The sequence below is a fragment of the Crocodylus siamensis genome, chromosome 2 (assembly GCF_052110815.1).
Source record: "Crocodylus siamensis isolate JL-2025a chromosome 2, ASM5211081v1, whole genome shotgun sequence".
NCBI lineage: Eukaryota > Metazoa > Chordata > Crocodylia > Crocodylidae > Crocodylus > Crocodylus siamensis.
In genome coordinates, this window is record NC_143396.1 from 146258250 (window position 1) to 146282198 (window position 23949).

At 46.5% G+C, this 23949-nt stretch overlaps 1 protein-coding gene across 9 annotated transcripts in view; it reads right to left on the reverse strand.

Annotated features, from left to right (window-relative positions):
• FAM13A (family with sequence similarity 13 member A) overlaps positions 1 to 23949 on the reverse strand; it is a 267752-nt gene that overhangs the window by 67620 nt on the left and 176183 nt on the right. For 2 of the 9 annotated variants that reach the window (XM_090037068.1, XM_090037065.1), the window contains exon 1: positions 9477 to 9651. The exons of 4 other annotated variants lie outside the window; for them this stretch is intronic. In XM_090037068.1, coding sequence (XP_089893194.1) covers positions 9477 to 9505 — 29 coding nt within the window. In that variant the 5' untranslated portion in view covers positions 9506 to 9651. Of the gene's footprint in view, positions 1 to 9005; positions 9155 to 9199; positions 9456 to 9476; positions 9652 to 9902; positions 9927 to 23949 lie in introns of those variants that run through there. 3 more of the 9 variants (XM_090037064.1, XM_090037066.1, XM_090037063.1) reach the window with 3 other exon arrangements.

Below are 23949 nucleotides of genomic sequence, written 5' to 3' on the forward strand. Positions count from 1 at the left end.
GTGCACAGGGCAGGTTGCCCACTTAGGGCTCAGACTCCCTGCTCTGCTGCCTTCCCCTTGGGGCCTCCAGAGCCCAGAGGGTGGGACCTGCTGCAGCAGGGCAGAGCAGGGAAGCTCGATGCTGCTGCCTTGAGCCCCATGCTGCCATGGCAAGGCACCCCCTGCCCACCCAGATGCAGCAAAAGGTACAACTGCCCACCACTGCCGCCGGGTGGGCAGGGGGTGCCTCTCCATGGTGGAACTTGGCTCACAGCTGTGGCCCTGAAATTCCCCATCCTGCTCTGCCCTGTCCTGCTAGTCCCACTCAGTGGGTCGTAGAGGCCCGAGGGGGAGGGCAGCAGGGCAGGGAGCTTGAGCCCACAGCAGGCAGTCCACATCTACCCCCCTTCCCCGGACTGTTTCTGCTCCGGCTGTGCCATCCACAGGGGAGGGGGAGCCAGGCTCTGTCCTATGGGTGGCAGCCAGGGCTTGAGTGCAGCTGTGGAGGGGCAGGGGGCTGCAGACCCAGGTCCCTGGCCCCATAGCTTTGGCACCTGGGGCCCTCCTCTGGCAGAGCTGGGAGGGTAGGGAATGAGGAATTTGCAGGGGTTTAAAAATCAGAGAACTTTCAATTTTTAAAACAGAGAAAGTCAGGATACATGATAAATGAGCAAGAACTGCCTCTGCAATGTGCTCATCTTCCACTCTGGCAGACTGCATGGATACCAGACAGCAGAGTCCTTCTGCACATGGTCTCTCTGTTGTATGCCCCTTCAGTGCAGCAAATGCCATGCATCCATTGTTTTTGGTACCGATGTTCCCACCATGAACCAGGGACACCCAGATCCTGTTTAGCTTAATAAAGTTGGATCACAATATGCATGTATGCATGCCAGAACTGATTTAGAGCTATCTACCAACTCCTGGAACAGTATAACAAGCTAACTTTTCTGTGCTTTGTCAAGGAGGTAGCTCTATAAAAGGAACAGGGCTTGGAAAGTATCCTTATTGACTTTTTAAAAAATATTTCTTTTTAAAAAATATCACTTTTTTATATGCATTAAGTATCAACATCTCTTCTCTCCACCACCCATCTCCTAGTCCTGAAACGCTATTATGAAATTCATTTTGCTTTCCTACTCCATATCACCTCTCCAAAGGTAAACACAATGTTTACTTGCTTAGATAAAGTAGCTGTAGAATTGTTAAAATGTACTTTGACTCAAATGTCAATATTTTGCATTCGAGATGAAGGACCCAGACATCAGCAGGGATATGCCTGCATAGCCAAGGTCATGTTTTCCTGCTGCTTTCTTATGGCCCATATCTGTTTGTTCTGTTCCCAAAAAGTCAGATAAAAAGAAAGGCTTTTTCTACTCTATTGCAGTTCTAAAAGTTATTTTGGACTTCAAAAGAAATCAATTATTTCTAGTTCTAACACTGTATTTGTGGACTTAGATTGTTGTTGGTACTTTTTAAAAAGACAAAGAGCTACAGAAAGCCTGAAGTATCAGTACTGTATCAGTCCACTCATCATGATATCCAATCATTCAGAACATGCATGTCAGCATAATTCACCTGGATAAAAGGTAGCAACATGGTTTTTTTTTCTTCTCTTCGGTACATCTGTACATATCCCTTAATGAAATTTCAGGAACTGAATTTTTGATGGCATAGTGGTATTTAACAGATTACCTCCCTCAAAAATTCTTTAACATTAATTTTAAAGCAGGAATAGCAGTTGGAAAAGGATGCAAAAGTAACTCCTGATGATGCTTGAACATTCATTCGCTTTCTTAACCCAACTTTTTATTCATAGTTTCAGACAAGTGGGCAAAAAAGACCATTGATGCCTATAAGAAACTCTAGACAATTTTAAGGTTTTATAGAAGAGATCAAACTTTGAAGTGACCAAGGGCCACATGTGGCACTGGCATCCAGCCCAGGCCATAAACTACATACCATGTAGGCTGCATGCTGTAGAGACAGTTCCTCCCTGGGATCCTCCTCATTGCATGTGCTGGGCCCACAGCACGTGGCTCTCCACCACATGGGCTGCACATGGACTTCTGGTGCCTCCCTCAATGTGCAGCTGCCAGAAACGGCTCTGGGGGGCCTGCAGGCTGACTATTAACCCTGGGCCACAAGTTACCTTAGCAATCATAGGGAGGTGCTTGATGAAAAAAAACAAAGGTTGAAGTATAGCAACTGGTTTAAACACAGCAACTGATAATCAGAGGACTGGTAGGACTCTGCTTCCTTTACAGAAATATTAGGGAATACAAGTCTAGACTAGTGTCCTAACAGTGCTGTTGCAGCATATGCCATGGTCACCACTAAAAATCAATACTGACCATCTGTTAACAAGTGGTACCAGTTTTTTTTCTTACTCCAAATATAGAGGGGTGTGAAAATACTGTACTTCCAAAAGTGCTACATAGTAATTGTTTATTGGCAAGTACTTAAGTGACCACTGCTCCTCATGAGATACAGTTTGTTTTTATACACCCATTTTCTAGACTTAGGAAAAAAGAGGTGGGGGGGAGAACCCTCCCCCAACTACCCCGAAGATCAGTTTCCATGTTCAACCAGCATTAGAAACATGATACATGTGTAGCTTCTCTCTTCTCAATGGCTTCAATTCAATATTATACCTAAGCATGTTTCTAACTTCCAGTACGCAAGTAATCCCACTGGAATCAATTTGGATTTATGTTTTTAAGCAGTTTGCCAACTGGGACTAATACAGCAAACTATTAGACACCTGTTCAATAAATAGATCTATTTCTTCCCAAATGATGCCTCATAAATAAACTGAAAGTCCTTAGCAATATTTTGGCAGTTGATTGGTACTGACTTAGAGAAAACGCTATCTTCTGCAACATGAGTTATTTTTCTGAAGCTTTATTAATGAAGTGCTGAATTAGCTGGACCCTGACTAGGCTTGTGGGATTACAGTATGAAGTGGTCCAACTGCAGGCTCCTGAAAATGGAGGATGACCCCTTAATCCAGTATTTCCATTTTAGAATTTAACAAGACTGAGCCTCTGCTTTGTGCTAAGCACACACTAACATAAAGAAATCTAATTCAATGTGTTTTTATAAAATAGTGAAATATGATGTGCAGGATGAGTATGTCCTACTTGTGAGGAAAAAAAAGTATTATTCAGGTAACCTATATATCTCAACAGGCTTATGCAGCAGTACCAACTCCATAATGGGAGGCCATTCTCTTTCAATCCTAGGAAATCCAAAACATGGTATATGCACACAACATTTAGACTACCTCTACATGGTCAGCTGCAGGCAATCCTTGAACATATTACCTTGTCCTCACAAATCTGGCTACAAGACTGTTAATCACAGAAGGTACAGTTCATGAGATTCTTTAGACCTCAGATAAAGGTGCGTAACTTTATGTTGCTTATCTTCATCGCTTATGGAGTTTTCAAGTTCTGGGGTGTTATTTGGGACATGCACTGCTGTTTCTTATACATGGGTTGTTTGTTATTTATTGCACAATGTTCTAAACCTTCCTGGATAAGGCAGGATATAAATTTAAACAACAACAATTTCTTTTAGCATAGGTTTGCTGTATATTTTGCCTCTTATTTCTAAACAGCAGCCTGGAATCAGATGTTATAAAAACACAACTAGAAAAGAAGAATGGAACTTCCTTTTCATTGCAAACTATGGTCTGGACTTACATTTCAATTAATGTCCCTGTTGAAACATGTTCTAGTATATTTTCTTTTCACTATTTTATTATATTACTAGCAGGTTCATCCTTTCTAAGATGTAGTAAGTGTTATTCAAGCTGAGGTTGTTTTTTTAAAGATTTAAATTAGTTGGGGTTTATGATACAAGTCAGGACAGCTTCTTGTTTTTTTATTTGTGGTTTGGCAATGTTCCTCAGTAGGATAACTCCCAAACAAACAAAAAAAAAAATGGGTCACAGACGTAGGAGATATGGTTCCAAGTGTGTACCAGTCAAAATTGCACCCTCTCTCAGAATTTAGAACTGGCAAGTTGCTCAACATACATGAACTTGTTGCATAACAATGGAGAAAAACTGCTACTAGGAAGCTACAGAGATTTTTGTTTTGGAACTGTTTGAAGATCTTTGACTGCTATCAAAGGAAGGTGTTGAGGAGCTTAGTATTTCATCAAGAAGAAAAAAAAAATCTAGATTTCTCCCATAAACAGCTGGGATTAGTGAATGTACAATATTGTACACAGTGACAAACAGCTGAAACCAAGATGCTATATTTACTGCAATATATATCACTTCCATAAACTGATCACTGTAGAGATAAACTTACTTGGTGAAAAAAAAAAAAAAGTTTAATGAACATTAAGAACCTCAGGGTTTGGGATCCAACTCCCATTGAAGATACGGGAAAGATTCCCAAGATAGGCACTGAGTCACAGCCCCCAAGAAAGAAAGGCTAATCTAAAGCATCAGGCATGGGACCTGGAGTCCTAAAGTTTGGATTGTATTTCTGGTTCTGTTACAGACTTTGCCTGTGATCTTGGAAATATGCACAAACACAAACCAACTCACAACTACCTGTAAAACAAACCAGCTATAATTGCAAGATCTCTCTAAGAGGAGACAGAGAGAGAAGTGTAAAACTTATTTTGGCAATGTTTGGAAAGCACTTTTAAGTTCCTCTAGAGGAAGTCTGAAGAACTAGTATGATCGCGTTTGGCTTATTTACAATACAACTTTCCAAACAGCTCCTCACTGCTTTGAGAAATAAAAGCTAATACAGTGGAAAGACTACAGTACCAACAGGAAGAACAGCCTCTAGAACAAAAATGGCTTTCCCTACCTAATACACCGTATTCATTCAAATACAATCAACAGGGGGGGGAAAAAAAAAAAAAGGCTCATCTTGGATTTGAGTACTGGCTGAGGCAGGCAGTTGTTGCAGTCCCAGCTCTGGGGCCAGGGCAGTAGCAGAAGCCAAGCTGCTGTCTGCCCCATATCAGGGTAGTGTAGGGAAAGAGATGTGTGGTGGGAGGTACCCACAGAAGACTGTACATTTGGGGGGCCACATGCAAGAGACCTGCGGTGTGTGGCTTGTGGGGAGTGCAGGGGAGACTATGCAGCCGGATACTTACCTTGTGCCCCAGCCCTGACCTGACCTGGCCTAGCCCAGGGGTGCTGCCATTGTTTCTGGCTGGCCAGGCTGGGCTAGCCCAGGGCCAGGGACACCACCAGTGTTGCCCCAGATCCACTACTGATGTTAAGTGGCATGGGGCCAAATGGCTGGGGGGCAAAGGTTGAAGGGAAAGCAGCAGGTGGGCAAAAGGCCAAGGGAGGGGCAGGTAGCAGTGTGGGCAAGTGGCTGGGAGGGCACACAGCAGGGGGGGCAGGTGCAGGCACAGGGGGCAGGGGGTGGAGGTCTGGTTGCTTGCCCCCACACCGCTGCTTTCCCTGCTACAGTGGTAGATGAGGGACAAGTTTAAGAAATTAATTTAACATGACCCCTTAATAATTAGGTTCTATACATGGAAAATAATAAGAAATTGTCCATGTACAGAATGTAATTATTGCGGGACTGTCTTAAATTCAAAGTCATCTTGGATTTGGGTAAATACAATACATTGTACTTATAAAAACAGAGAAGGTAAATACAAAAGGCTTAGTGCTGACTGCAAATGACAATTAGTCCGCATGACCAATTGCTACTGTACAGGTTGGAAAACATCAAGGTCCATTTTCAGTTAATGCTCAGAGGAGCCTAAAACAACATTCAGAATGGTTTCCTTATTCCTTACATCAAGGGTTTTCAACCTTTTTAAATAAGTGTACCCTCAGTGGCCATCTTTTTAATAAGTGTGCCCTCCTGGGGTGGCAAGTGGCTGGATGCAGAGCGTCTGTGTGGCCCTGCTCCTGCTCCGCTCCAGCCCTGCTCCTGTGAGGCAGCAGCGCAGCGTGGTGGCGCTCTCTCCCCGCCCACCCCCACATACTCTCTGGGACCTTTCGAAGTGACCCCAGGGGTATGCATACCACCAGTTGACAACCCCTGCCTTATGTCAACTAATTTAATTTAGCCAAGAGTAAAAAACACTTGAGGCTACAAGGTTACAAAAATGCTGTATAATGACATGCAGAGCATTCTTATCCACCACCTTCATGCAAGACATGTCAGGGACATTTTTGTGAAAGCTGCCATAGTAATGCAATAATGAACTTTTTAAAGGGTTTGGGCAACATGATACATATGGTTCTGGAGTGCCAGGGGCTCTCAGCATTCCACCTCAGCTTTTACTGTAGTCTTGGCACTCATATTGCATCTATTCCTCACTAAGATGGTATGCCCCATCACATGCCGTTCCTCAGATGACAAGATAGACAGGTAAATGGTACACATATGCATTTGATAGATGGATCGACAGAAATGATCTATTACATAACATCTTACCACATCCAAGAAGAGTCAATAACTCAATATACAACCTACTTTAAGTGATCAGAACTGCTCAATAACAGCATTTTCCTTGGCTAGACCAACCATGTGGAAATACTGAATTATTACTGTCTGTATTACAGCACCTCCTGAGCCCAGCTGACAGGGGCCCCACTGCAATGGGTATGGGCACAAATGTATAAGTCTGCACCCCAAAAACTTACATCCCATGTGGTTCTGACAGGATGCAGGCCTTAGGGCAGAGGTCCATCTGAACACATCTGACTGCAGGACTGGGGCCCAGCATTAGGTTGTTGCTGTAAATGCATCTGTTTCCCAAGACAGCCAGGAGGTAGAAGCTTACTCCATAGGTGCTCTCCAGCTTTAGACTGCACAGCAGCACTTGGGTCAATAAACTGGCTGTCAGCTAAGCCAATGGGAGCTCTATGCTCAGGAATCTGAGGCTTTGCCTTCATTGCTAAAAAAGGTAAGTTTTTGCTGCAAGGTAACTAACCCATTTTGGCCAAGCTGCTGTAAATTCTTGGAGAAGGAAAGGCTCTGTAGTTTCACCGTGAGATAAGCCAGGCAAGATCATCCACAGTTGGGAGATGGGTGCTGGCCCCACCTAGATACCTCACCATAAACATTTTAAATGCTTCGTCTCCTCCAGGATTGTATAGAGGGAGAGCTGATACAAGATAATCATCTCACCGTAAAAAAAAACACAATACCCCCCTCCCACCCTCCTTACTTTTCCAACACATGCCTTTTGTCCCCACAGCAAAGATAACATAAGAAAAAGAAAAAAGACTGGCTAAAAAACTTCAGAGAGAAAAAAAATAGCATGATCCCTAAACTCATGTTGGGAAGGGGGCTCTCAGGACTACATGGTGATTTGTAGATCAGAAGTAGAGTAGGAAATGTAGAAATAAAGGAAATTGTTTATACATTTTCTGGTGTCTATTCTATTATTTTAACTACAAAGCTCAAATGATTCTACAACACATGCAGTTTAATCAGAGAGCAAGAGAGAGAAGCTTCCTTAAAAAAAAAAAAACCAAACAAACAAAAAAAAACCACAACACAACTTTAGTATATTATTGTGCAAATACCATGCATTTCTCATGATCTCAAGTAAATTATTTCAACAACAAAATAAGGAACATAACCAAAGCAGTTCAATAAAAGAGACTTCCCTAGAGGAGAATATACTTAGTCAAGAGACTGCAATAAACTGCAAACAACAGGCACCTGGTTCTGACAAGCAACTGCAATGCTCAGCACCTCCCAGAGAGAAAAAGGGTGGAGAAATCTGGGGATACAGAACCTTAAAATGGAAATGTGTACAGTAACTAACTCTTGTTGAAGACCTAGAGACAGTATTTCTATTTCTCTCCAGTCATCAACATGGAAGCCTCTGGACTGCAATACTGCAAAACAGAGTTCCTCCACATCTATCTGCAGAGGACTAATTCGCCTTGTTCCACCTTACAGCAAGATGATAAGGTTTTGACAACAAATTCAGCTACTGTTTCTGATTGGAACATTGCACCCCCCCTCCCCCAAAAGCCACCAACTGAGGCAGAAACTTCACATCATTTGTTAAAACACAATACTATTAGGTCATTAGTGCTGTGCTGAAAAAACATTAAAATGACTAATCTACTGTTTACTTTATGTAAAGATAAATATTCCCCATATTTTTTAAAGATGTTAAGGGGGAGGGAAACCCAGTATCTAGAAAACCAAAGACAGCAGCTCGTAAAAATGTTCAATGACACAACAGAGAATTGTTTTTTACTAGGTTGCATATTTCCACTTAATGCCCCCCCAACAAAAAACCCCCAAACCCATAGCTGCTGTTTACCCAGTACTGTTCTGATACAAGCATGCAATGAAATCACTGGTAAGCAGATGCAAACCTGGATGCAAAGAAATCATAACAGCTCTTCTCTGACAAGCCAATCTTCCTTGTTTCTAAGGCCATTTTAAAGAAAGACTGCTCCTGACATGTCTGGGTGAATATATGTGGAGCATCAGGTCACCTCTAGCTGTCTTCATTACTGTACTATAGTCCTCCATCACAGTAAAGTGATGGGAAACACCTACCTAACTCAGCTTCAGAGACACTATCAAAAGCACAGAGCTGTAATTCTCAACCAGGGTGCCGCAATGTGTAGCACTGTTATGTTATACAAATATGATTCACAAGATAGACCCAGAGATTTTGCATACAATGAACCGATGCTAACCTTGCTGTGGCCTTTTCTCAACTCTGCCCCAGAAGAAATGCTGTAATATTTTGTCATCATCAAAAAACAAGGGAAAACTAAGCATTAGCATGTTCTGATGGGAGACTCAAGTCTCCACAGACTGAGACCCAATGGCACAGAGGGTATAAGTGCCTCTTAGAAGTAAATGGACCTATATCCCTTCAAATATCTCCATAGCTTCAACACAGCCCCTCCTCTGCCACAGAGGACGGGGACATCTTAGTAAGCATTAAAACAGGAATGCACAAAGGAAGACCCTTTCCTCCCTAGCCAGATACACTGACCCCCTCATCTAATCTACAAGCCTGGCTACAGGCCACCTGAAGATGCAAACCTGCTCCTGGGCTGGCACGCTCCGCAGGACTCCCAGACATGGAGCTTTTTGCTGATAAATCTTCCCAGACGCATCTCTTAGCAAGGCAGTGAGCCTGGCTGGGAGCTGACACTGGGGTTCCCAGCACCAAGCAGAACAGAAAAACTACGCCGAATGTCTCTCAGGGCAAAGAGGGAAAAAAGCTCTAATTGTACCCTGGTGCCTCCATCCGGGAGAAGCGGGAAACTCGTGAAACTATGAAACCAGGCCAGAACTGGTCAGGATCCAGGTCATAAGTGTGCAGCAGAAGGACAGAAGATGAGGGCTGGAAAGGAGCGCGGGAGCTCAGCTAGTGCAACCCCCTGATCAAAGCAGGACCAGCCCCAGCCAGACCGTCCCAGCCAGGGCTTTGTCTACCGCGGGGCTTCCAAGGCTGGAGACGCCAGCAGCTCCCTGGGCAGCTTGAGCAGGGGCCGCGAGGGGAGGCGGTACCTTTGCAGAGGCAGGATCTCGCAAGCCATCCTGGACAGGCGGGGGCAGGCGGCCGCAAGGAAAGGCTGGCTGCGGGCGGGCACAAGAGAGCTCCGCGCGCCGAGCGTGCCCCGGGCTCTGCGCTCCCACCCCGCGTTCCCGGGAAGCAGCTGAAGGCTTCAGCCAATCAGAGCGAGCCGCCGCCTGTCCTCCCCCCTCCTCCGGCCTGCGGGGCTCCACGCCGCTGCCCAGCCCTCCAGGGGCCCTGCAGCCAATGGGCGGCCGCGCAGCCGCTTTCCGAGGCTGGGGGGGGCGGGTTCCAGCGGGGCCCCGCGTTCCAGCAGGGGACTGGGGTCGTGGAATCCTCTGGGCGTCACAGCGCGGGGCGGGGCTTGGCCTGCACTGCTCCCGGCCCCGCCCGCTCGGAGCCGCACGGCGGCCACGGACCTGCTTTCGAGCCGAGGCAGCCTCGCCCCGCGTGGGGTTGCTGACCAGGCAGGGAGGCTGCGCATGTGTGGTGTTGCCTTCCAGCCCTGCTCCGCTCTGACTCTGAGGCAGAAACACCCTTGCCATCTAACTGCATACAGCACCTAGTCGGGGTCCGCCCACCTCTCTCCGGGTCTAAATGCAGATCATAAATAATGACCATCCAGAGGCAGTGCATGTAATGCCAACCGGATTAGAGCCTGCCAGCTCTCGAGGCAAAAGAAATGGATAGGAAATTACAGTCCCCAACCAAAAGGATTTACAGTCTACAAATGTCCTCTGAAAAATGCCATCTCATTCTTCTTCTAAAGAGCTCAACCCCAGGGCTAAAAGGAGTGCTCATACTTTGCACTGAGACAGGTGAATAATGTCAGTTATATCAACGTTAGCTGTAGACAGACAAAGTGATCAAAATATGGGGTGATGGGGCAGGGGCAGGGAAGGCATCAGATGCTGGTAATCTCACATCAGATACTCCATGATAGCTATTTCACACGTCTTGGTAAGTGGAAGCTAAACCTCAGTAATTGTTCACCTAGAGGTTTAACTTTCCCACTATAGCTTCCATTTACTATAGGATAGGGATACATACCAAACAGATCCTGCAGAGCACCTGATGTATAGTCAGCTCCCACTCCCTTTTACCTTGTTACCATTTGCTCATGTGTCCATACTGTTAGATGTAGTCTATACTAGAAAAGGTTTGCTGGTATAGCTATAACAGTGTATCTCTAAAGGCAAACCCACCTAGGGTAATCACAGCCAGTAAGAGTGATATTGCCAGCTTAATTTACCCAGGGTCCTCAAATGAAGCAAGCTATTTCAGGGTGCATACATGTTTGCTTGTAAGGCACTGGAAAATATTGTTTCTCCAAACTGACACTACTACATCAGCAAAAGTTTCTTGTATAGACCTGCTATTAGAAACAAAGGAAATGCTGCCTACCTAAGCAAGATGCCAAAGGTACATCTTTTCTAGATAACACACTGAGACAATTTAACCACAAAACATAGCCTCCTGCCTGTTTACACTAATCTATTACCTAATAAGAAACTTGTGTTATGACTTTCTCATCCTGAATTAGAATAGCAAACTAAGCACCAAGATAGTTAGCCAGGTTAGTCTGAAGACAGGCAGAAGGTAGTGGGTGGCACCTTAGAGAGAAACTTGCAGAGAGGCAAAGGCGGACAAGGGTAAATCCAATAGCTTTTATTAGACCAACTTAAATAGTTGGAAAAAATTCTTCTTAGCAACTTTTTGGGCACACGTGCCCTTCGTCAGGCTGAGGAAGCATTTGCAGAGAGGTATAAGCTTTTGTAAGCAACACCTAATACCATAGCATATGGTAGGTCGCTGCCTCTATAAAAGCTCATGCCTCTCTGAACCAGTTGGTCTATAAGGTGCCACCTTGCCCTACTTTCTGCCTGTCAACAAATTAGCCTGGTACAGCTCCATGGTGCAACTATGGATATGTCAACACTGCAACCCCAGCACTCACACGTTGTTAGCTGCACAACACCACAGCTTTACTCTTACCTGATTTGTTGTGCTTTATTTAGTATGATGAAGCCTTGGCTGGGGCCTCTGGGAATTGACATGATATAAATAAATAGTTTACACTATTTATTTAGTGTAGGCACCTGGGTACAGTCTGCATGAGGTGGATCAGAGTACCCAGGAACTGTACATATCAAGTGGTTGAAGGAGAGGAAATGGTAACAGCAGAGTTTGTTTTTACTGATGTTCCCAATGTGACATTTCTGATGCTCCAAGGCTGCTCTGAAATGATGGGTGCCACCCTGACCCTTAACTTGTATGTTCCATGATAAAGAAAAAGGCAAATACCAGTTAGTTGGGTAGGAGGGAGAGAGGAGGGGAGAAAGGGGTGATATCATTAGCCAGTATCTCTGCAACACTGAAGCCTTGGGAAATGAGTCATATAAAACCTACAACAAGATCCAGTAGCAAAAGTTTCCAGGAATATTGAGGAACATATTCAGAATTCTTAGGGGGTGGGGAGGGGGAGTCTGGTACCACCTAGTTATCCAGTGACCATGAATTCCCCCCAGAACAACCACTTCCCACAGCTGCTGCACCTAGAATTAGAAAAAAAATATGCAGAAAAAGCACTATTGTGGGGAAATGAACAATTTGGCTCAGCAGATAGGAAAGCTGCTGTCTGCCATTTTTTGCACTGAAAAAAGGGAAAGAACTTCCGACTGAAGGAAGGCATGGGGCACCTTCCTAGACAATTACTTCTATCAGAGTGCCTTAGATGCTAACACTTTACTAATCTATTGAAGAGAGGAGGCAACCTGTGGGGTGCATGTCACAAGTGCCATGAGCAATCTGTCTATGGCACATGGCAGATCAGCACAGTGGCTGATGGGGTAGGAAGCAGAAACCAGAGGAGCAAATCATATAAGGGAAGTAGATTTGGAGTGGCACTCAGAGAGGGTCCAGTTAAATTGTGGCACATCTACCAAAAAGACTGGTTCCTACTGCTCTGTTGGATAATTCCAAAACAGCAATTCAACCAGTCTTGTAACATGGATTTAACATGGACATTGGAAGCATCAGCCTTAAGTCCCAGAGGAGCTAGTCACAGGCTGAAAGGAAGCAGTGGCCAAAGTACATTAAGTACATGTTTAAAGCTCCCATGCAGATGAAGGTCACATGAATTAGTCATGAGCACTGTCAGCTCCTTTAAGAACCAGAAAACTTTCACAGATTAGCAGAGATTTACTAGATTTCAGACAAGGATCTCTAAAACCTGCTCATCCTGGTCCCTCTCAGCAGGAGATGGGAGAGTTTATGTTTAAAAATCCAAGCCTGACCAAAACAATGGACTGTCATGCAGATGTGCTCTTAGGACCTAGACATGGAGCTGGGATAGGGAAAGGAGGTAGATAAACTGTGAAGTGGCTCTGCCTTAGTGGGTTAAGCTATTTGTTTAATGCTTGCTACTGTTAAAAGGCATTATCAGTGCTCTGTGAACTGTGTCAGAGCAAGTGCTCTGTTGCACAAGTCTATACCACCCATGTCATAAGAAAGGTCCTTTTTTAAAAACAGCAGCACCCTCTGCCACCTCAGATCCAGAGGGAAGCTATCTGACCTTTATCTCAATTAAGTAACTGGTAGCGACACAGAAATCTTTATGGCTTTTATGTTAAAATAAATGTATGTTTTTAACAAATGTAAGAGAGAGACGTTAATTTTCTATATACTATTATCATTTAGTATTCTTTTAAAAAACATCTTGAATATTTTTCTGACTTGCTATCAAAGTCAATGACTCCTTCGTACTAGGCAGTTCTTTGAATAACCAGTATCGCTTTATTCCATTTCTGTAAAACTAAGTATTGTTATCCAGATGCTAAGTCAGCTAAAATAAATTGGCTCCTATATTTTAAAAAGGACTTTTCTGCATGGAGAAAAACCAACAACACCCCATGTGGAATAGGTATCGCTGACTAGCTAAAGTGCGTGAACCTAAACAATATAAAGGCCTCACTAGTGCAGAAGCAGAGCCTACAAGGATGGTGAGTGAATGAATAATATGTATGTGTTTACCTTTGAGCTAATTTGAAGTAACTTCCCACTGGCTTCCGTATGCAGACAAGCTCTAAGATTCTGCTAAAATCCAGTGCACAGACTTTCCAGATAGAAAGTCTAACACCACGGAAAGTCAAAACATCAAGTCTAACACAAGGTTTCATAGCTCATCTTTCCCCACATATCCATTGGTAAGAAAGTGTAATGTCTATTAAATTCAGGCAGATTAAAAACGGGAAAAGTTGTCCTTTCACCAGAAGCCCGGTTTCCCAAGGTCTTAATTATTTCTGGAGTAGCAGCAGCAGCCACGGTAATTCTAGGCTGGGAGATGTAGAGAAGGGTAACATCAGTCTCAAAGGCCAATACTCCCTGCTGTTCCAAACTGGGGTAAATCCCACCAGGGCAAGCTCTGCTTTATACAAGTGCAGCACATCTAGGCTAGTCTTTTGAACCCCTATGGCAGAATGCTACCTCTGTCTCTCCCCAAAAACTCTGCTATGTGACAATTTGGTTAACATGGTCCCTGCAGAGGGCAGACATCCCATCTCTTTAGGTAACCCTGAGTTGGATACATTCCTGAGGGAGGGGGAAACCTGCTCCCTCTGCCTGTGTGACTGGTATCACATACCTGGGTGGGAGGCTTAGACACCTATTATTCTAAGCAATGTCAGTCTACCCAGCAACCAGTGATGCATTTCAAATTGGTTGGCTGCCAGCCAACAGGTGCTGGCCTCCATTGGACCAGGTAAATGAGGAAATGAGATCATAAGGTCTATATAAGTTAAGTACTGCTCAGGAGGAGGGGTAGTGGCCATGGTGACAACTCAGAGAGGGAAGCTGGACCTTCTGAAACTTGCTCTCTCTCTTGAAAATCATGATCAATGAATTGCCTGCCTCCAGAGGGAATCTCCACCTGCCTCTGGATGATACTCGTAAGCTAACTAGATATATAGCTTGCAGTAACTCAGATGTGTGATCAGAGGCTACCTAGCCACCCTGTTTGCTCTATGGGATTTCGCTGATGTTGCTCTACCCTGTACCCTATTCCAAACCTACTCCTTGTAGCCAATAAAGTTCTCCTTTGTACCTAGTGTGGGAGACTTATTGGGAGTGGGTCTAGATTATGCCTTGGGATCCCCTTGGTTTGGCTGACTAAGGGAGACCACCACTATTTGTGCTTCAGACTGAGGGAAGCACCCCAAGTTCTTGAAGTGGTTCGAGTACCCTCAAGGGCTACTAGGCCTGTGTTTCCCAGAAGGCACATAGCCAGGATCAGTCCAGGCCCTGGGTGGTGGTGGCATTACTCCCAGGCTAGAGGGTGTGCTCCAGGAAGGGGTTGGCCAGTCGTGAGGCGCCCCCAGGGAGGCACTTGGAGCCTGGAAGGTGGTTGGGTGCACTGAGGTGGGTGGTTCAACACAGGAGCACCCCCTACTGGTTCCCCACACCCGTGTCACTGCATCAGTGTAGTTATACCAGTACAAAACTTACTACTCCAATGCTTTGTCAATATCTGAATGATTTTTCACTTCATCACATAGGCAACAAGTGATTTATTTATGTCACAACCCGTAACCTCTGCTTATTTCATCAGAAACAGCCAAAGAACTGAAGTCTCATCTGGCAGCTATTTTCTTCCTTTCCCAATAATTAGCTGTCAAAGCGATAGGAGATTTGATCATAGATGTTTAGTCTAAAGCCAATATGCTACTTTTGCATGGGGAATATCTTCCATTTATGCTCTTTGGCATCTAAGAGACTGGTTCAGAGCTGGATGATTCTATTGAAAGTCTGTAGGGATACCACACCGTCCCACTTTCTTTCTGATTGAGCAGGGCTGGCTACCTCTGTGGTCTTTTACAAAATTAAGACTGGAAAAACGCATATAAAAGGTGGGTATTGAATATCTCTTTCCATGTTAGTTGTCTGTCCTTGTTAAATTTATTTCCAAGTTTAGGCAAAATAAAATCTCTGATACAAGTTTTGTAGATCTCTCCAAGTTCTACTGTTCAGGCTGGCAAACCTCATTTGATAGCAGTGGCAGCACATTTCACCAACTGTTTGTTTTAATCATAGGGAACAAGCCTACATACCAATCTTCTCCAGACAGGGAAAAAAGTTTTCAGAAACTTAATATAAAAAGGACTTAGAGTGAAACAAAATTCCATTCCTACACCACATGCAACTCATGTGAAGAGAGATTATAGAAAGACTATAGGTGCTATAGAAATAAAAACTCTCCTGATGGAAACAGTTTATTTTTTTGTATCTGTACAGCTCCTGTCATATTGTGAGTGCTATGGCCAAGGCCATAATATTCCAATGAGTTTGCAAAAGCTAGACACCTTAATCCAGAACAATATCCATATTTGAACAAATTGGCTTGTAATTTTTTTTACCATGATTTTGAAAAAAACCAAAAACAGTAGCTGAGACTATACATGAACCATTTCAACCCTCTGTATCTTATCCCCTCTAAAAACCCCTACAATATTTAGAGACTGAAGATACATCTGAAAAGGAAGAGTCATGTCAATCATTATTACGGCATTGCTTTCTCCTCTTTCATTCCTTTGAACACTGAACTGCACAGCAAGTATTTTTGTTTTCTCAGAGTATGAAAAGAAACAAGACAACAGAAGCTGCGAAGAGCATATCACTGGCAGGGAGGAGTGGGGCAGAGGATATAATTGATCTTGTTAATGGATTTTATGAAGATGTGGCTGTGTCAGCCCCTTGGAAAGCTTTACACAGCAGATATCCACTACTGCCCTTCAGTGTTACACAGACTGCAGTCCTACTGGAAAAAAATGAGGCTGTTCTGATGGAAACTCAAGTTATATGAAATGGTGAGGGTAGAGAGTTCTGTTCAGTGCTTCCTAAGCATTCCTCTCATATTTAATACATTATTTAGTAGTTTCTCCTTTGCAGAAACATGAGCTGTGAAAGCAGAGAGATAAGCTTCCCTAATCAGACTGCAGGTGAAATGTACATTCCCTTATGTATGTTACAAGGGAAAATATAATAATATTTAGACAACTTTGGAACCCCAACAATTTATGGATGCTGTAAGGGGGTGAAGAAAGCGCCGGGCTCGGGGAGCCCCAAGCCGACGCGACCCGGCGCGGCTCGTACGCCGTGGCTTATGGCGGGCAGCGGAAACTTACCTCCTGCAGAGACCTGGAAGCAGCAGGTGCCGGAGCAACCCGGACCAGCATAAGAAGAGCATCGGGTGTGGCGGATCCGGAAGCAGTGGGTGCCGGAGCCGACGCTGGTGGGAGCGCTCTCTGGCGGATCCAAGCCGTTTGGAGGTGCAGTCGGACCTTCTGGGGTAAGCAGGGCTCCCCAGCGGAGCTCAAAACCCAGGGAAATGGGCCCAGCAGGCTGAAGAGGGCTAAACACCGCAGGGAGCAGCAGGGACCCTGTACGGGTCGGAGCCGTAGCGGACAGTAGTGGGGTGGACGCAGGGGACGAAGGAGTCGCTGGTACATTTTTTCTTTTATCTTTGGGTGATGCAGGTGAAGCAGCCCGTCGTGGAGGGGGTGATTTCCCCACCCTTCGGCAGTCGAGGTAGCACTGGGGCCGGTGGTTGGGATTTGAAGCCAGCGGTACACCCTAGGTACCCTTAGCCGTGATTTTCTTTCCATTGACTTCACTGTGCTTTATTTTGGTGCTATCCTGGAGCATCATAAGTGGATGACCGATCCGGCTGGACGGTCCTACCCGGTGGATCGGGCGAGGGTGTAGGGGTGGAGGAGCCCTCAGAACCCAGGGACCCCAGAGAAGAGGAGAGTCTCATTTCCGGACTGTACGCGCCAAACCAACTGGACCAGTACAGATCAACATCCAAGTCATGGCAGGCGAGGCAGACGTGTACATTCATCCAAACCGGGGTGAGTCACTCTTTGTCTTTCTGGCAGTGGTCTCTAGTAGAGAGGTTGGGCCGGCGGCGGCCAAAGACGTACCTAGCCTCTCTCACTAGTGGTGCACTGGCCGGGAACACAGTGAAGGCTTCCTAGGCCGGCCTAAAAGGCCTAGATGGAGCACCCATCAGGGACAGCCGGGGCCAAGCCCTGGCAACAAACCATGAGTTTACTAGCTCAGATACTGCAGCAACAACAACAGCAGTCCCTAAGACAAATGAGTATTCAGGAACACTTATTGCAACAGCAGACACAGGCGTCAAAGGGCCCATGGGACTTTAATGTGCCCAAGATGTCCAAGGAGGACGACACTGAAGCCTTTTTGGAGGCATTTGAGAGGGCGGCCATAGCTGCCGGGGTGGAAAGAGCAAGATGGGCCGGATATGTGGGGGTCCTATTGGTTGGACTGGCGCAAGCGGCATACCGTGCCTTGTCCCATAGTGATGCCCAAGATTATGACAAAGTTAAAACCGAGATCTTGAGTAAATTGGATGCTTATCTCAAGAGTAAATTGGATGCTTATCTTGCTGGGATCCTATGACCCCAGCTGACTTCCTGCCCTTTGGGCAGGGGGCTGGACTCGATGATCTCCCGAGGTCCCTTCCAGCCCTAATGTCTATGAAATCTATGAAATCTATGAAATCTTACAAAGACTAGATATCACCCCGGACCAGCACCGACAAGCCTTTCGGGAAAAGAAGTCTAGAGAGGAAAAAAATCCCCGGGTCCTGTGGCAGGGCCTGGCTGATAAAATGAACTAGTGGCTCCGACCTGAGGTCACGTCGAAAGATGAAATCTGCGACCACATAGTGCTGGAGCAGTTCCTGATCGACCTGGAGGACAACACGCAGCAACGGGTCAAGTGCCACGGCCCTACGTCATCCCGCCAAGCCCTCCAGCTAGCTGAACAATTTGACACGGCACAAGGGGAGTTACGATGCGACAGAGGTATGTGGGGACGGGACGCCCCGATAAAGGGAGATAAGGAGACCAAAGGGGATCGGAGGGTGGCTGCAACGGGCCCACTCTGTTTCCTCTGTGGAGTGAAAGGACACATAGCTCGGGTCTGCCCACAGAACACCAGAGGATGGACTGTGAAGGATCGCAGTAACTTTGAAGGTCCCCCGATGGAAAAGGAGACTCTGGAAGGGGAACCCATGGAGTGTGGGGTGTGCGCCGGGGTGCCTCCCGCAGGGCAACCGCTACTGGAAGTGCGAGCATGGGTCGGGGGCTGCCCCCTTGTAGCAACAGTAGACACAGGCAATCTTTGGTGCGCCCTTCCATGATAGAGTGGAGACAAGCACCCCAGTGCCCTGGAATACACCTGGTCTGCTTACATAAATGAAAGTTGTACTTCGAAAGGCGCCTGTTGGAGGTACGGGTGCAAGCGACATGTCGAAGAATGCTGGTGGGATTAAAGGAAGACATATTATACCCCATGATCTTGGGAAGAGACTGGCCCGAGATATTTGAGATCATTGCGAGATTCAACAATCCTGAGACCCCGCATGGGGGGCTGATGGGGACGGAGCCCGAGCCGACGGATGATGAGGAGTTAGAGAATCTCGCAAATAGCACCCAATTTTGGGAAGCCCAAGAGGCTGATGCCAAGCTTCGACCATTCAGAGGGGAAGATACTACGCAACAGGACCAGCAGGTAAGCCCCCCCAAAAGCTGGACTGCGGGCCCCCGGGTTGAAATAAGCCAGGGGTGATGTACCGGATTAAATGGGGCAGGAATATCGGGGAGGAGATAGCTCAGCTATTAATACCTAGCCCCTATAGGGAGCCTCTGTTACGACTGGTGCATAGGAACCTTCTTGGGGGGCATTTAGGAAAGCATAAAACTGAGGCCCGCCTGGCTCAATGGTGCTTCTGGCCACACATGTACGAGGATGTCGAGAACTTTTGTAAAGCATGTGAACTGTGTCAAAGGGTGAGTCCTAATAAGCCCCTGAGGGTGCCCCTACACCCAGTGCTAGTGGTCAGGGAACCATTTTCTCGGCTAGCCCTGGATGTTATGGGCCCACTACCTCGTAGTACCGCAGGGCACCAGTTTGTGCTGGTTCTCACTGACTATGCCACCCGCTTCCTGGAGGCTATACCTCTAAGAACGGTTACGGGATCCAGGGTAGCAGAAGAGCTCATGAAGTGGTTGGCCAGATTTGGGATTCCCTGGGAGATAATGACGGACCAAGGGACGAACTTCATGTCCACGGTCCTAGTGGCCTTATGCAAGGTATTGCAGATACGCCACCTTAGGACAACAGTATATCACCCCCAATCCAATGGGTTAGTCGAGCACTTTAATGGCACCCTAAAGGGGATGCTGCGCCGATGCACGCAGGTCGACCCCCGGAGATGGGATCTCATGGTACCACCCCTGCTTTTTGCTGTAAGAGATGCTCCTCAGGCATCAATGGGCTACTCCCCATTTGAGTTGGTCTTTGGACACCAACCGTGTGGCCTGTTGGACGTGGTGCGGGAGGGGTGGGAGACAGCCTTGACCTCAGGTAGGGGGGCGACAGAGCATGTCCAGAGCTTATAGGAACATCTTTGAATAGCTAGAGAGATGGCCCAGAACAACCTAGAGAGGGCCCAGCAGCAGCAAAAAGAAAGATACGATGTGAATACAAAGGAATGAGAATTGCGAGCAGGACAGAAGGTACTGGTGCTATTACCCAGCTCCAGCAGCAAATTCTTAATGTGGTGGCAGGGGCCGTTTACTGTAGTTAGGAAGGTAGGCCCTGTTGACTATGAGGTCCTATGGGAAGGTGTAAAGAAAGAAAAACAGATATATCATATCAACTTACTCAAGGAGTGGCAGGAGCCTCAAGGCCTCCTACTCTCCCCGGACTCTGGGTCCGAGGAACCCGGAATGCCAGTAAGGAATCAGCCTCAGGACCCCTTTGACGATCCCCGAGTCCCGGTGGGGAAGCAGTTGAGAACCCAGCAGTGGCAGCAGCTGCAGGCCCTGATACAGGAATTTAGGGATGTCTTCATGGACAGGCCAGGGAAAGTGAAGGGGGTAAAGCATAAGATCATAACGAAGGGAGATTAAGTAGCGAGAGAAAAGTGGCGTAGGATCCCCTATCACCGGTACCAACCTATCAAGGATGAGCTAAAAAAAATGCTAGCGCAAGGAATTATCACGCCCTCACGCAGCCCCTGGCGCAGTCCCTTGGTGGTGGTAATGAAGCCTGATGGAAGCTTATGGTTGTGTGGATTTCAGAAAACTGAATGCGTTAACCCAATTTGATGCCTTTCCTATGCCGCAAGTAAACGAATTAGTTGAATGCATAAGACAAGCTAAGTTCATCTCCACGTTGGACTTATCAAAAGGGTACTGGCAGATTCCATTAAGAAAGGAAGACCAACCAAAAACGGCCTTTGGTACACCGTGGGGCCTGTCCGAGTTTAAGAGGATGCCCTTCAGGCTAAATGGGGCCGCAGCCACATTCCAACGGCTAATTGATTGGGTACTTGCACCCCATCAAGAATACGCCGCGGCATATATATACAATATTGCCGTGTACACCGAGACTTGGGAACAACATATGAGAGCATTGAGAGCTGTCTTACTTGAGTTAAAACAAATGGGACTGACTGCCAACCCAAAGAAGTGCGCTTTAGGTAAGCAGGAAACCAAATATTTGGGTTTCCTGGTGGGGCAAGGGCGCGTGAAACCCTTGTGGGATAAGGTGGAAGCCATTAAGAACTACGAGGTGCCCTTGACCAAAAAACAAATGCGGGTGTTTCTGGGGCTGGCTAGCTACTATCGCCGGTTCATACCTCAATTTGCAGAAATCGCCAACCCCTTAGTTGAAACGATGAAGGGGCGAAAAGCCTACAAAATAGAGTGGAACGCAGAACGGTGAAAGGCCTTCGAGGAGCTAAAGCAAGTACTGTGCCAAGAGGCCGTGCTTCATACTCCTAATTTTGATGTGCCATTTACGCTACAGACAGACGCCTCAGCATATGCCCTAGGGGCAGTCCTGACCCAGGAGGTGGATGGAGTAGAGCGGCCCATCGTCTTTGCCAGCTGGAAACTGAATGACCATGAGAAAAGGTACTCCACGATCGAGAGAGAGTGCCTAGCAATCAGGTGGGGAATTGACTATTTTAGATATTATCTATTAGGACGTGAGTTCAGGTTACTGACGGATCATGTGCCTTTAAGGTGGCTAAACTCAGCCAAAACCGACAACGCGTGAATAATGAGGTGGGCATTGGCTCTCCAGCTATTTCAATTTTGGGTCAGCTACAAGCCTGGGAAAGTCAATACTGTAGCCGACTTCTTGTCAAGATATGGAGGGGTGCGTCCCAGTCCTGCCCCAGGGAGTTAGACGGGTGAACAGGGAGAAAACCAGAGGCAGAAAGATTACAATCGAGCCCTAGAAGCGCCTAGTGGCATCTTAAGGGGCGGGATATGTAAGGGGGTGAAGAAGGCACCGGGCTCGGGGAGCTCCGAGCCGACGTGACCCGGTGCGGCTCGTACGCCGCGGCTTATGGCGGGCGGCGGAAACTTACCTCCTGCAGAGACCCGGAAGCAGCAGGTGCCAGAGCGACCCAGACCGGCATAAGAAGAGCATCAGAGCAGCACAGGGTTGAGGCAGATCCGGAAGCAGCGGGTGCTGGAGCCGACGCCGGCGGGAGCGCTCTCTGGCAGATCCAAGCCATTTGGAGGTACGGTTGGACCTTCTGGGGTAAGCAGGGCTCCAAACCCAGGGAAGCAGGCCCAGCAAGGCCAAAGAGGGCTAAACACCGCAGGGAGCACCCGGGACCCTGTACGGGCCGTAGCCGTAGCGGACGGCAACGGGGTGGACACCAGGGACGAAGGAGTTGCTGGTACATTTTTTCTTTTATCTTCGGGTGATGCAGGTGAAGCAGCCCGTCGTGGAGGGGGTGATTTCCCCACCCTTCGGCAGTCGAGGTAGCACTGGGGCCGGTGGTTGAGATTTGAAGCCAGCGGTACACCCTAGGTACCCTTAGCCGTGATTTTCTTTCCATTGACTTCACTGTGCTTTATTTTGGTGCTATCCTGGAGCATCATAAGTGGATGACCAATCCGGCTGGACGGTCCTACCCGGTGGATCGGGCGAGGGTGTAGGGGTGGAGGAGCCCTCAGAACCCAGGGACCCCAGAGAAGAGGAGAGTCTCATTTCCGGACAGTATATGCACCAAACCAACTGGACCAGTACAGATCAACATCCAAGTCGTGGCAGGCGAGGCAGACGCGTACATTCATCCAAACCGGGGTGAGTCACTCTTTGTCTTCCCGGCAGCGGTCCCTAGTGGAGAGGTTGGGCTGGCGGCGGCCAAAGACATACCTAGCCTCTCTCACAGATGCTAACTCAGGATATTTGCATTTTTGTATAGGATGATTTGTGTATATAAAAGATAGTGATTAAATTTTAAAATTCTGGTGGAAAGCAGTCTCCATGTGCAGGAAGATTTGATCACTTAAGCAAAAAGAAACAAAACACTGTGCATATAAAGCAAGAACATGTTTTGAAAATGTAGCCCTAAATGTTCAAGTAGATCAGACAGGATATTGCATTTAACAATTGCCATGGATTCACCTCAAAGCCAAGTTGCATTTGGAGCTAACCTTGTGACATGCAGAGGTATTCTGCCAAATTAGGTTTACTCCTGTGATGTTTACTTTTTCTTTGCAGCTAGTGTGAAGCTGTGTTCAGTTTTGTCATTTTTATGCTTGTATGTATCATAGGATTTGATATAAATGTGCTTTTGTGATTTCATATTATCCAGTAAGGTATTTATCCCACACCCAAGATACATCCAGCTAGTATGCATCTTGGGCTAGTCTGTTGTTCATCCTTCAAATTCAAAGATGACCATGATATCACTGGTTGGTTTAGTTTCTGTGATCAGGCCAATTTGTGCTTTGAACCTTCTACAGCACACTGAGAAAGGGATGCTGCTTTGAGTTGCATTATAAACAGCATCCAAAATGCTGTTGTTGTGAGATTTATGTTATTTCTGCTTCTGCTTTTCCTCAGTGCTCATAGATGGTACCTCCAGTATGGATGATTGTTCACAGGCGGAAGAATCACGAGCGAGATCTTCCCAAGACTTCAGGTTAATATTGAAATATTTCAAGGTTGACGTGAGGGCGTCCTTGAAGCATTTCTTCTGGCCTCCCTGAAAGTGCTTTCCCTCCGTTAGCTCACCATAAAAGATCTTCTCTGGCAGTCACTCATTTGACATCCTGGTGACATGGCCTGCCCATTTTATCGGAGATTTCATCAATGGAGTGCAGATGCTTGGAATGCCTGCCTGTGTGAGAATCTCAGTGTCCGGGACCTTGTCTTGCCATCAATTTCCTCAGACAGCCTATGTGAAAGTGGTTCAGCTTCATAGCATGGTATCTGTACACTGTCCAGGTTTCGCATGCATACATCAGGATTGGCAACACAATGGCTTTGTAGATCTTCAGTTCTGTTTCCTGACTGATGCCTCTGTACTCCCACACATTTTCACGTAGTCTGCTGAAGGCCATGCTTGCTTTA